Genomic DNA, 14,098 nt, shown 5'->3' on the forward strand with positions numbered 1-14,098 from the left:
ACTTGAGAGCATATTGTAGGGAGTGTCTCAAGCTCATGGGCAAAGTATAGTAACCCAAGCTTGGCCCCTTCACTGTCCTCCTTAACAAGTAGAATGGGGTTTGGGTTCAGCCTACGTAGGGCTGCCTGCTTGAGCCGACTACTTAAAGCTAGAACCTTACAGGAAACTCAAGTGCCTTGCAGTTTGAAAGTGTGATTACTGTTCTCTCTGGCAATGATTAAAGGCCTGTGTATGGAAAGATTCTCTTTTCTCCTTTATTGAAAACGTGTCTTACTGAGCTGCCAGGCCATGCTGAGATCTTAAACTGACCCGGGTACACGGTGCTAATGCCAGCATCTATGTAATCCAAAATCAAGCTACAGCAGCCTACACCTTCCAACCCTGCTCATTTGGCAAGGCTTCTTTACAGCTCCCTTCTCTGCTGAGGCCAGTGAGACCAGGATTTGCTTGCTAGGCGATGTGCAGCTGGTGTGTGCTGAGGTTAGCTGTGTGGTTAGCTGGGGCTCCCTGAATAGCTTAGGCCTCCAAGGACTGTGTTTTTGCTGATGCTTCACAGATTCTGCCTGTTGGCTGAAAAACCAACCAACAGTATAACAACCTGCATGATATGCTTAACTGGTTTATTTTGCAATGACTTTATAAAACTAGACAGACATTTATTTTCAGACAGAGCCACCATAAACTGCAATGATCCACCAATATGACAATACCATGTGGCCAAGGCCTTCAGCCATATGTCCAAGTTAATAATTAAACAAGTACACAATTTGTAAAAAAAATAAATAAATAAAAATAAAAAAATAAACTAAAAAAACAATTAAGTACTGACCCACCCCACTCCCCAATTACGCTCTATTTCTATTTTTTCATCAATCCAGCCCTTTCTACCAGATTCTATCATTCTCCTGAATTGAACTTCTCTACCCAAATTGCAGGATACTTCCATATGGGCAGCCTTTTTCACCAGACACCCGGAAAGCAGAGCCTTTAGGAGGCAGCCCCGCTCCTACAGGGAAGGAGTGAGAGAGTTGGAAGGAGTGAGAATTGGGCTGGCTGACGCATGCCCAATTTCTCCTCCCAAACTCTAGCGGCCCCAAAATTAGGACTGTTACATTAAAGGGGTTTCCTCCATAGAACAGCAAATTAGGAATGAGTAAGTAGCTCCTTTCTCCCATAATTATTATATACCAGAAAAAAACTTACTATTTTGAATACATTCTGTAATCTGACTTAAAAACATCTGATTTATGAAATAATTTATAAGAAAATATTGCTACTTGTAAGCCCATGAAGACTGAAAATATAATTTGATAAATTAAAGGATTCCTTTAATAGGTAGATCAAGCTATCAATTCTGTATGCAAATTGGTGTTTATTAAAAATGTTTTTCCACTTAAAATCTCCACAGACAAATAATTAATGACTTACAATGCACTTGCTTTATTATTTAAACAGTAAAATTCAAAATCTGCCCATATTTAAATTAATAACTTTTCACTATCTACTGTTAAAAATTAAATACAGAAAGCTCAGCACATGGAAGGTAGGTCAAAATATGAGCATTTGGCTGCTAGAAAGAGCCCTTTTTCTTACCATTTTGGAAGTCCGATTCTATATCAACTGTATACAGTGCCATATGCTTGTGTACAGGGATCCAGGTCCTTGTATCAAATGCTAATGGGCAGACAACTAAATAAATGATTATTACAGACAGTTGTCTGTGGCAGACTCCCACAGTTCCCCTTGTGGTGGCCCTCTCGCTCATGCAGTTCCTTGGCCTCTGTGATACCTCTTCAACATATGTTCACAGAGAACCCAGCATGGGTTGGACAGCTGCTGTCCTCTACATCCCCCCGGTCCTCAATGTGGCCCTGCTGTGGACCATTCTTTAGACCACTGTCTCACTCCTTCTCACAACTAACTGCTGGGAAGAATCTTATCAAGTAATTTGTGATGAGGTACTAATTATTTTGAATATCTTCACGTACTTCTCAGTAACAGAGTTTTTACATCTCGTATGTAAATATGCCTTAACTCAAAAGAATGAGTTGATACCTCCATCCAATAAGAGGTAATTATTCTTAAGATAACCTTTCTGTTTTTCTTCAGGCCTGAAAGCCACCTTCAAACAAACACAGCCACCTACTTTCTCGATATAGAATGCTGTTTGCTGTTTTATGCTGTGCTTTGTAGACACCAGAAATACAGGTTCATATGGTGGCAAATATATTCTCTATTATAATTATATGGGGCTGGTCCATTTGGTGTTCTCTCTATCTGCCCTACAGGATTGTGAGAAATTCACTGTAGAAGGCGGAAACTAATAAATTTGTATGGTTTTCAAATTGCCTTAAAATTATTCCAGGAAATTCCTAGTTTCATTCATTATGTCCAATTTTGTGATAATTGTTCTATATCTAAAATGTAACTGATTTATTGACGGCTTATCCTGAGATGTTTAAAATGAATACTACATGGTATTTGTCTTTCTTTGAACTAGGAGCTGAAGCTAATTTTATGTTGAAAATTCATCCTCTGAAGAAATATCCTGTGGATCTTTATTATCTGGTTGATGTCTCGGCATCAATGCACAATAATATTGAAAAATTAAATTCCGTTGGAAATGACTTATCTAGAAAAATGGCATTTTTCTCCCGTGACTTCCGTCTTGGATTTGGCTCATACGTTGATAAAACTGTTTCACCATACATTAGCATCCACCCAGAAAGGATTCATAATCAATGCAGGTATCTAGTGTTTGAGGTGGATTTCATAATGCCAAATGAAATTACTTTCTTATAAAATCTCTTTGTTTTTATAGAAAGGACTTACTAATTTTATATTTTTATTTTATTAAACGATAAGTGAAAATTTTGGAGAGAAAGTATGTTCCTATTTGAAAACTTCTGAGATTATCTGTAGTTTGGTCTTCTTATATTTTTTCAAATATCATTCAGTTAGTTTTTATCACAAAAACACAAATAATACTAATAATTTTGGACAAAACTCCAATAATCAGGCTACCCATATATATAAATACCTCTTTGCCAAGTCTGTATTTCTCCTTTTTGATTGCTTCAAATTTGTTGACTTAATGTTGCATCTGTATTTCCATTACTTCATTATGACTGTATTTGTAATTATGTTATGATATGATTCAAAAAAAGCTCAGCACATGGAAGGTAGGTAAAAATACGAGCATTTGCCTGCTAGAAAGAGCCCTTTTTCTTATCATTTTGGAAGTCCGATTCTAAATAGCACATGACCCACTATGAAACGAGAACTGACCTTAAAAATACAAGTTTCTCATACAATATTCTAATTAGCCTGTTGGATTTTGGGAGAGAAATATAAATGTGTTTAGTTCTTCCTTAATAAAACATTTCCTTTTAACACTTTCTTTCCTACTTGCACAAACTGCCCAGCTCACTTTACAGTACACACTCTCACCAAAACAACTCTGCTGTCTGTGGTAGTGGAATGGGGACTGACACATCGCTTCAAGGAGGGTCACGTGCCTTCTCCCTATGGGGCTGTACCTGAGGAATGATTCTCACTTTGGGGAACATCACAGAATTCTCAAAACAATTTTAATGAATTGTAATTGTTCATCAGTAATTGCACACCAAGCATCACTTTAAAAATTAGCACCATGTTTTAAAATAATCTAACGATAGTATAATATTTTAACTAAATTCCTAAAAGAAACATTTCCCAAAAGATATTTTTCAGCTGTTCCATGCTCAAATGTGATAGGAAATCACTACAAATTCTTACCTCCTCTTAAAAAGTAAAACACTACATATTAGCATAATAATAGCCCTTAGGTGTCCTATATTAAAGAAACATGTTTAATTGTCTTTATTTTACAACACCAAATGGTTATATTTCTATTTCCTACTTGCAAACAAATATTCACTAATATATAACTTTTCTTTGATTTTACACAGTACAGATTTTCTCTTATAAAATTTCCTTGGCAAGAAAATAAACCAATGTGTTCCCTTCTCACACCACCCACACAATTGTACTGTGAGTAGTATACCTTGAATCTTTGAAGAAAGCATAGCAAAACAGAACGTGCATTTCTTCTTTACCAAACAGTGACTACAATTTAGACTGTATGCCTCCCCATGGGTATATCCATGTGCTGTCTTTGACGGAGAACATCACTGAGTTTGAAAAAGCGGTTCACAGACAGAAGATCTCTGGAAATATAGATACACCTGAAGGAGGTTTTGACGCCATGCTTCAGGCAGCTGTCTGTGAGGTAAGACATTTCCCGTTACTCAGTGTTTGCTTAAATGCAAATTCTTCAAGAATTTAGGATTTTATTTTTCTCTTTGATTTATGGAGTGAAATCAGAGCATAGAAGAATACCTTCTTCTCCCTCTCATTTGTCACTAATGTTACTCATTTTGGTATGTGTTCAGGACAGAGGGGAGAGGGCTTTATATAGGAAAAGATACACTTGGAAAATCCTTTCCCAAATGGCTGCTGTGCTCACTCACCACCATCCAAGGAAAAACCAGAAGGAGCCTGTTGTCCTACTCACGTCATACTGGCTGCTCTGCACTTCGTAATCCTGGCTTGTTCTTCCGATGGGAGAACACTAGAAATCTGTAGCCATGAGCTAGTGTGGTCAAATGGCTGTGGTAAAATAGAGAATATACAAATGAAAGTTAATTTTACTTATGAAACAGCATTGTTTTTATGCACATCATTCTAGCCTGACTTAATGTTTGTGAACTTGAACTTAACGTTTACTTGAAATAAAGACCACAGTACAGATTTATGTTGTACAAGGTCTAATTACATGTTTATTTTAAGAGTCATATTGGATGGAGAAAAGAAGCTAAAAGATTGCTGCTGGTGATGACAGATCAGACATCTCATCTTGCTCTTGATAGCAAATTGGCAGGCATAGTGGTGCCAAATGATGGAAACTGCCATCTGAAAAACAATGTCTACGTCAGATCAACAAGCATGGTAATGTAGCTATATATAGCCTCTTATTATCACTCTTGGTTAAAGTGTAAGTTTAAATTGGCAATTCAACTGTTTTTGTAAAGAAATTACCTCAAAGAACATGATACAGTCAGTATGAGCCATGAGAGAGAACTTATGAGACAATGCAATGTATAAATGCTGGTCACTAAAATATAAGGTTAAAATACTTTGACAACATCTTATAGCTGACTCTCTGATGTACTACAAAGTACTATATAAATTACAAAAATAAAAGTGATGGAAGAGCTTACTTTCAATGCAACTGAAGGACTTTTAAAGAAAAATACATACACACACACACTTTATAGCTTTATATAAACAAATTAGTTCTGCATGGTTGGTATATAAACACATATTAAGGATTAGTAAGAAAAGTACGTGGCGTGAGGAATCCTCACAACAGGTACAATCTAAGTAGAGACCAAAAAAAAGGGTAAAACAGGGATAGCTTTTAATATTCTGTACCTCACTCCTTTCCTCTGAAGCTTGTCTATATTTAGCGGCTCATTTTTTAAATCAGTGACTATCTGGATGCTCTGAATCATATACTTACATACAATCTCCTAGAACCCTAAGCTTCCCAGCATTAGCTATTCTACATGTGAAAAAATCAACCGCACAAAGCATCATTTATTTCTGACATGGGCACACATTTATACATTCATGCAAATGTTAGAACAGAAACTTCCAAATTTTCTCAGATCTTTAAACCTGTGTGTCTCAGTAATTTTCCTTCCCTGGTGCCCCTAGACCAAAACAAACAAAGCACCAAAACCTGACAGTTCTGTTTATCAAGTAGTCAGGTACAAATAACTATTTCTGTCCTAAAAACTTAGCAGTCAGTTAAAAAATAATAATCTACATCATAAATATTATATAGCTATATTTGTGTCATTCGCAGTAAATAAGTTACTAATGGGAACTTCCAAGCCATGGAATCAGATTAGACACTGCCGTCCTCACTCCCTGTTTCACACTGATCTTCATCCTGCCCAGCTTTGCAAAGATATGATGTCCTCTAAGGAACAAAGCCACTGTATCTTAAAACGGTGACCTACTTCCAGTAGTAGTTCCTACGTACCTGACAGATGCCGAGTTTCCCTGAATTTCCCTTGAAAATTGAAAACATTTCAAGGCACCTTGTGAGTGTACTGCCGTACCCCAAGGCATGTCACGGAACTGCAATATTTGAGATATACAAATTATGCTGAAAAAGTGTGTGGTTCCATGAGTAAAATTTAAATTGTTTAAGTTTCATTAATCTGGAACGCCACAGAGGAGCAACGTATGACCACGTAAAACAAGTTCAGCCCTTAGTCGGTTTAGTCTCTTGAAAGCAGCCTCAAATTTTAAAGATTTTAAAAGGCAAACTAAAGTTTGCATTGAACATTTTAGGATTTGGCATTGTTCCAGCGGTGTCTTTACCCTCACTTTGGTAGACCCGCCCACTTCAATTTAGTCATTTCTTATATTTCCTTCCTTCTCGTCAACCTCTTTTAATCTAAAATAGAGTCCTAATTTATTTACTGGGCAGTGGAGGAGGAGACAAGAAAAATTACTCTGTTGTGAGACAAGGAAAAGTTTTTTTGGGTTTTTTTTAAGGAAAAATAATAATCACATTATTCTCCAATTGCATTGCTTTATTCTTTTGAAGTTTTGCCAAGTCACTGATGTCATCTCTCCAAAACTGTATTTTAGAGGGTGCTGTTGCTCATCTAGGAAGGATTCATTAAGGCAAAGATGCTCATAATTTTAGACCCATGCCATGCCATATACCCTTATGGAAATAAATTCTAATCTTGGTGGAATTTTACATAGCATTTGGGCTCTTATGACATCAGGAATTTGGACCATCTATTATGCACTTCATTTGCCTTCTTCAACATTGTTCAATTACTTAAAAGAATGCACCTTCCACATATCACTCGTGTATTGAGTCAACCAAGGAGCGGAATGTTTGTTAACATCTTAAAGGAATACTTCTATCACATCTCAGGTCTGTGTGTTAAGGGATCCTCTACCTAAGAATTCTCATTCCCTTCATTTCTAGGAACATGGCCCTAAAACAAAAGAAGCTGAAGCATTTTGATTGATCCCTTGACTATGCATTTATATATATGAGATGTGCTACTTCTCTGAAACCTACTATATCTAAAGCTACCCTGAACTTTACCAGAAGCATATTTACCTGCTTATTTTAAAATGACCTCCATCCTATCTTATTTGGTCATTGTAGAAGAATTATAAAAGGTATAAATGAGACAAGTAATCAAACACTTTGCTTCCTGGCTTTATCTCCAGCAGTCAATACCAGTAATGTTGAATACTATGTGAGCTTCTTGGTCCAAGACTCTGGTTCTTTTGTTTATAAAAAGAAATAACTGATAAAAGACCTTTTATATGTCTAAATTACACGGGCCAGAGTTCTACTGCTTGTACACATAGCTATTTCATGGGAGTCAATATGAACTCCAGGATAGTAATAACTCCATATTTTCAGTATTTACTAACTGAAACCACTGCAGCAAACATTGTATACAGATTCAAATTTATCTTTACAACAGCTCTATAAGGTAGTCATAATTATCCTTTTTTTACAAACAGAAAAACTAAGGGTAGAAGAAATAAGTTGACTAAGGACAGTCAGCTAAAAAGCTAATAAGTAACAAAGCTGGGGCTCAGTCTAGTTCAATCTTATATTTAAATCTGTATTCGTAACCATTTTACCACAGTGTCTCGAGGGGAAAGTAGCAGAAAATACAGTAATGAATTTCTTAGTGTAATTGTTGCTTTCACTTTCCAGTTGCAGTCTCACTTATGTAAGGAATAAAGCATATAATTTGGCTTACATAAAATTACAAAACCAGATATAATTTAAAATATTTATATTTACACATTATTACAAATTTGTATATAGCCACTGACAAATGATGTTATACTATTGAATAAATTACATTTTCCCCTGCTTTTTCTCCAAGTGCTGGAATGAAAAACTTGAGTAGTAATATAGTTTTATGATTGATCCAGTAATAATAGCAGTTTAAAATACAGCATTCTTTGGAAAATGTTAATGGTGTTAGAATAAAAACTGTCAATGGTGTAGAAGATAGGTTATTAATACTAAAGGGTCTGAAATTTCACCCTGTCTGCCCATCCAGCTCCTCCAGAGTAATTCCCAACCTCACTTGGAGCCCAAACAACCATTCACCCATCCCTGACAGAGGCCAAGAATAGCATCAAGGTCTCTGGAAACAATGAAAGGGGGCCAAGGAAGAGGCACACAGGTCACACAATGAACCCTTATTAATGGGATTTTCAAATGTTGCTATGACTCTCAGTCCTGGATGGAGGGATGCAAATAGGCAAGACGCTACCAGACTTCTAATTTTATTTAGTAGCTTAGGTTTGGTGTTCCTTTCTCTCATCTCAGCCTTAATTTTTTATGTGCCTCGTCATATTATGATCAGTGATTCTTCACCCCTCCTGTTGTGTAATATCTCAGAATTCCCTTACTGCTGCTTCATAGTTCATTCCCTCTCCTATAGCCTCATTTGGATAGGTGCGCTGCTGAATTGATCACCATCGTAGAGGACTGAGTGATTTGCAGAAGGCATATTAGGCATTACTCAAGAGTTTTGCTCCCCTCTGGTAAAAACAGTTCATATTCTGCCTCTGACTTCTTATGCCACTTCGTTTAACATGTTCTTGACTTCTAGTAAGCCAATTAGGAAGCTTTCTTTTTACCATGTATCTCAACTGCTTGGAATTATATTAAATTTTTCCAGAAGTGCAGATGAAAAAGGGAGCTTGAGAATATAATTCATTAATTTAATTCATAACTTTGAAACCTGAGTTAAACTTTTTAAAGTTATAATAACTAGATATTGTATCTATCTGTGTTCTGCATTTTTCCTGAAAGGGCTATTTCTGACATTTTGCTCTCTCTGCTGATATCCCACAACATTCCATGCAAGTATACAATTTTCATCTTCTAGTAAAGACACGATTATTGCTGCTGCTCTGTGACTAAGAAATTGCCTCTTCAACTTCAGAAAGTATTAAATGTGTCTCTTTCTCTGCTTCTCAGCTTCTTTGTCTCAGACACATACTAATAAAAATGCTAATTCACTGAGCACTTACTTTGTGCTGGGCACCAGGCTGAACTTACTGCTTATATTATCTCATTCAGTCTTTACCACAACCCACATTCTGAGGAAACTGAAACTTAGAGACATCAGATTTCTGCAAGATTACAGAGCTACCACAATATCAGAGTCAAGATCCACACCTAAGCTATCTCACACCAGAATCCACTGATATGCTTCAACCTGATGCTGTGCAGGCTGCCTCCATTTATTACCCTTGACCCTGAGCTCGGGGATCTTCCAGACCCTTCGCATACCTGAGCTCATTAAATCTCTGTATCAGCTCGGCTTGGTAGGCAGCATCATACCCATTCACAATAAACCAAGTGGAGAGGGAGACTAAATACCTTGTCCAGGGACCTGACTCTCAGGTCGCTAGCTTGCCCGCTATGCCACCACTTTCACACAAACTCAATGCTGGCTGCCCTCCAGAAAACCAGTGAATGCAACTGATTTTGAAGACACTGAAAGGAGCTATATTAGGAGTCATTTAAAAAAATATTTTAAAGAATATTCAACTCTGAAGCTTCTTCTAAAATAATTATTATTCTAAATGTTTAAACACTTGAAAAAGATGAACTTCCTAAGCCCAAGTTTATACAGTTTTCCTAATTTTGCACAATACCAAATACTATAGCTAAACAAACAAAAAGATCTAGAATAACTCCAAATCTACCTTTTGTCATCGATTAAGAGTTAACAGCAAAATAGCTGTTTAAAGTCAAATGAGAGGCCATTTAAATCAAAACTATTATTTTAAGGGGAAAAGAGAAGTATTAATATTTGTTTTGTCTCATAGAAATTACTGATTTGTAATTATGAGAATAATAACAACAGTAATTCTAATATGACTAAACTAAAGCATATAATAAAAATTTTCACCTAATTTCCTGTTTCTTACTTTGTTCTCTGTCACACTGCATAAAAAAATACAACTTTTTAAATTAATTAAGGAGATAAAATCAGTTTAGAGTGTCAGCACCTTTGGGTTTTATGAACACGCACAACTAGGAAAGTATAGGAAATGTCACCCAGGCAGAATGCACCTAAAACGTTTTAGGTCCTCGTGCAATTGGATTTTTTTTTTAATATTGTTACAACATTTAAAACTAACAAAATGCCTGATGGCAACTTACTGCTCTGCTGAACTATCTGTTTTAAATTGTAAATGCCATGAGAACAAGAATGACTTCAATAACTTTAGAACAGACCTAATTTAAGTGCTTCTCATACTAGCAGTAAAATAGCCAGGAAATGATCTCTGCAAACAATATTTTTTTTTTTTCTTTTAAATTGAAAGCAACAGTTGCACCCAGAATCACCTGGGCCAGACTCCGACTAGCCCTGCACTGCTTTTGTAATGGCTCTGATAACAAGAAAAACAATGGATGCTAAAGTCACACAATGAAAACAAAATGTGATGAAAATATGTATGAAATAGATGTTCCAATTAAATTACACGTTCATTCATATTTAAGCACAAAACTTTTTATTCCACTCTCACTGAAAAGCTTACACAAATTATTAGTCCATGCCCCTCACTTTAGTAACTAGCATATCATGATTATAATTGCTACTGTGTTGGGCAGGAGCTACAAACTCAAACACTTTGGGGTAAATAAAGGGTAAATAAATCAGGCAAGTCAAACAAAGCACATCCCAGAGCCCAACATCTCGCCTTTAGTAATGGCCTCCAAATATCCTTATTAGGCGGTCTGTTAATCAAAGATGTCTTTTACTAGGCAGTCCTGTTGTGTTTGTCCCTTACATTTACATAACACTAGCCAATGTCCTGGTGAGGTGTAGACATGCTGTTACCTACGTTTTATAAATAAGAAAACAGAGATACTAAAAGGATCAGGAACTTGTGTGTGGTCGCACTGCCGGATGTAGTATCATCCATGGTCAATGCCAAGCAGTGTGACATCAGGACACGAGTCCCTACTCATCACTAGTCTGGGCGTAATAATTACAGAATGGTAAGGAAAAGCCTTTACACAGATTGACCATTTAATCCCCACCACCATAACCATGAGAGGGAGATGCTAGAATTTATACCGATTTTATACATACAGAACCTGGATCACAGAGATGTCGACAGCCAGCCGATCAGTGCTACATAGCTAGTAATTGCAGAGCCAGGAGTTGAAGCCCCAAGTGGTCTGTTCACAGAGCCCCTGCTCTTGGTATGGTTCTCAACTGGAGGGATTTTGCCCCCCAGAGGAAATTTCAATGTCCAGAGACATTTTGGTTGTTACAACTGGTGGTGGAGGGAGATACTGTCATCTAGTAGACAGAGGCCAGAGATGTTGCTAAGTATCCTCTACTGTACGGTACAGCCCCCACCCCCACCCCCACCCACAACACAGAGTACCTGGCCCAATTTCACCCTGTCTGCCCATCCAGCTCCTCCAGAGTAATTCCCAACCTCACTTAGAGCCCAAACAACCATTCACCCATCCCTGACAGAGGCCAAGAATAGCATCAAGGTCTCTGGAAACAATGAAAGGGGGCCCAAAATGTCAGTAGTGCCACTGATGAGAAACCCCAGTCTATGCAAAAATAGGCTATTGCGATAGATGGGGACTGGCAACAAATAATTTAAAGTCTTCATCTCTAAATAAATCTCTGCTATGAGATTGCTTTCATGTTATTTGTCTCTTTCCTCTAAACAGTGAACTGTAAAAAAAATAATCCGGGTAATTGAGTGCTTTATTTAACCACGACATTGGGGTTTCTTTTCATATCTTATTATGATATTCAACACTACATATTCTACATTATCTTACAAAAATTTTCTTATGGATCTAACTCTTATGAAGAGAAACTTAAATACTTCGTTTTTTGCCCATACATATGCACATTATTAAAAGTCTCCCACACATCTCTTCACAGTTATCTCTTTAACTGAAATTGCTTTCAATGAATCTTTCTTACCTCCTCTTCCCTTCTGACATTTGTAAGTTATTTCCCATAAATCAGAGAGAAGGTGTTGGTGAAGAAGAAAAATATGAAAGGAATCCTTTTGCCTTCAATTACTTAGCAGCTGTCTTGGCATGTTGCTTTCCCTTCTCCCTGAAATGCTGTTACCTGTTAATTATTTTCAGAGTTTAGAGAAACAATATGTAATGGGTTAAACAAAGGGGGCGTTAGAGATGAGGAACAGTGACGTCACCAGAACAGCTGGTTGAGAGGGAGTGTTCCTGCTAGTGAAATACAAGACATAAAAGATAAAAATACTTAAAAGTTAATGTTTCATGGAAGAAAGGGGAAGGGGCTTCAACAATGGCCATTAATCCACAGCTCTCCTGTCAACAGTGGTTTATTTAAACATCTGTTACACATTTGTAATTTTAACAAATCTGTGTCAAGGTACTTGGAATTTTCTTTTAAAACAGATTTCTTGCTAGGGTTCAAAAAAATTTAAGCTTTAAAATCCAGTTGACCTTTTTAATGAGCTTCTGACCAAACTAGAACTTTCAAGATTTAAATTTTGTGTAGTTTCGGTCAATGTGACTTCCTGTTGTTGAAAGGGGAAAGAGATTAAGAAGGCTTCGAAAGCTGCTTACATCTTGGACTGTTATTTAAATATTGATTTTACGTAAGTTAAGTATAAGCTGGTTAAAAACATATGGATTAAATTTTCTTTAAGATATGAACGGTTTTAAAAATTAAGAAGGAGGAATGCCTGGCAAACTTATTATTTTTTTATCAAAGCAAATATATTTGAAAAGAAGTGGTGCCATTAGAAAAATACTCCCAATACAGCTACATTTACCCTTCCTTAACTTGTTCTCTTTGAGTTACTAACATTATGCAAACTGTCACAAATCTATTTTAAAAGTGCACATATTCTTTGCAACAAGGAATAGGAATTTATCTGGTAGAATTTATATTTTGGGGATTGTTTTTCTATATTTTAAAATTATATTTTAAGAATGGTTCTGGGCAGAATTTTTTTTTAAGGAAATCCATGTGGTAATACTCTTTTAAACCTCTTCATGAACTGATTTTGTATCATATTTAAATGTAGTTCATGAAAATTTGATTTGCTTCTATCACACCAATTACAGATTACATAAAAAATAAAAGCGTTTTTGTTATGGTTATTATTTTAGTCTATTTGGGCTATTGTAACAAAACGAAACAAAAAACATAAACTGGGTGGCTTATAAACAACAGAAATTTATTCCTCACAGTTCTGGAGGTTTGCAAGGCCAAGAACAAAGCACCGACAGATTCAGGGTCTGCTGAGAGCCTACTTTCTGTTTCATAGATGACACTTTCTAGCTGTAACCTCACACGGTGGAAGGGGCAAGGGAGCTTTTCCCACTGCCTCTCTTTTATAAGGGAACTAATCCCATTCCTGAGGGCTCCACAGGCCCAACTTTCTAACACCATCACCTTGGGGGTTAGGGTTTCAACATATGAATTTGGAGAGGGGGACACAAATATTTAGACCGTAGCAGTTACTTGTGGTAGTGCTAGTATTATTCAGCACAAGGTTACCCTTTATGTCTGTGTATATAAGTTTAGTATGTAGGTCACAGAACCTAGGCTATAAGCAAAACTAGTAAAATTAGCTCTCTGTCACATATTTGCCAAAATACAGAAATGTTAACTAAGATGGTTTAGCAACATTTTCCCTTAAGAAAACACGAATGGCCTTGAGGGGTGAAAGGGGGACAAAAACTACAGAGTAATTTGAACTTGAATAACGTGATAATAATTGGGCTCAGTCACATGATCCTTGGCTAATGCAACGAGGCACCAGTGAACAGGTGGGAAACAGTACAGGTAACGTCTGACATCACCTTTCTGAGAGGTGTCTAGTAAGAAGTTATTATTGGGAAGTTGAAGAAGAACATCTGTAAAAAGCAAAAAATATCAAGAACAGTGTCTATATAACTTTAGATATAGCAATTTCTATAGTTGTCAGAATT

General features: G+C 36.6%; 1 protein-coding gene across 5 annotated transcripts in view; it reads left to right on the forward strand.

The window, feature by feature from the left end:
• The window catches only part of ITGB8 (integrin subunit beta 8), a 73,284-nt gene that overhangs the window by 35,910 nt on the left and 23,276 nt on the right, over positions 1-14,098 (forward strand). For all 5 annotated transcript variants that reach the window (XM_074340826.1, XM_019727482.2, XM_019727480.2 and 2 more), the window contains 3 exons: positions 2,501-2,747; positions 4,105-4,270; positions 4,831-4,989. In XM_074340826.1, coding sequence (XP_074196927.1) covers positions 2,501-2,747; positions 4,105-4,270; positions 4,831-4,989 — 572 coding nt within the window. The remainder of the gene's footprint in view (positions 1-2,500; positions 2,748-4,104; positions 4,271-4,830; positions 4,990-14,098) is intronic.

Source organism: Rhinolophus sinicus, linkage group LG09 (assembly GCF_036562045.2).
Source record: "Rhinolophus sinicus isolate RSC01 linkage group LG09, ASM3656204v1, whole genome shotgun sequence".
In the NCBI taxonomy this organism is placed as follows: Eukaryota; Metazoa; Chordata; class Mammalia; order Chiroptera; family Rhinolophidae; genus Rhinolophus; species Rhinolophus sinicus.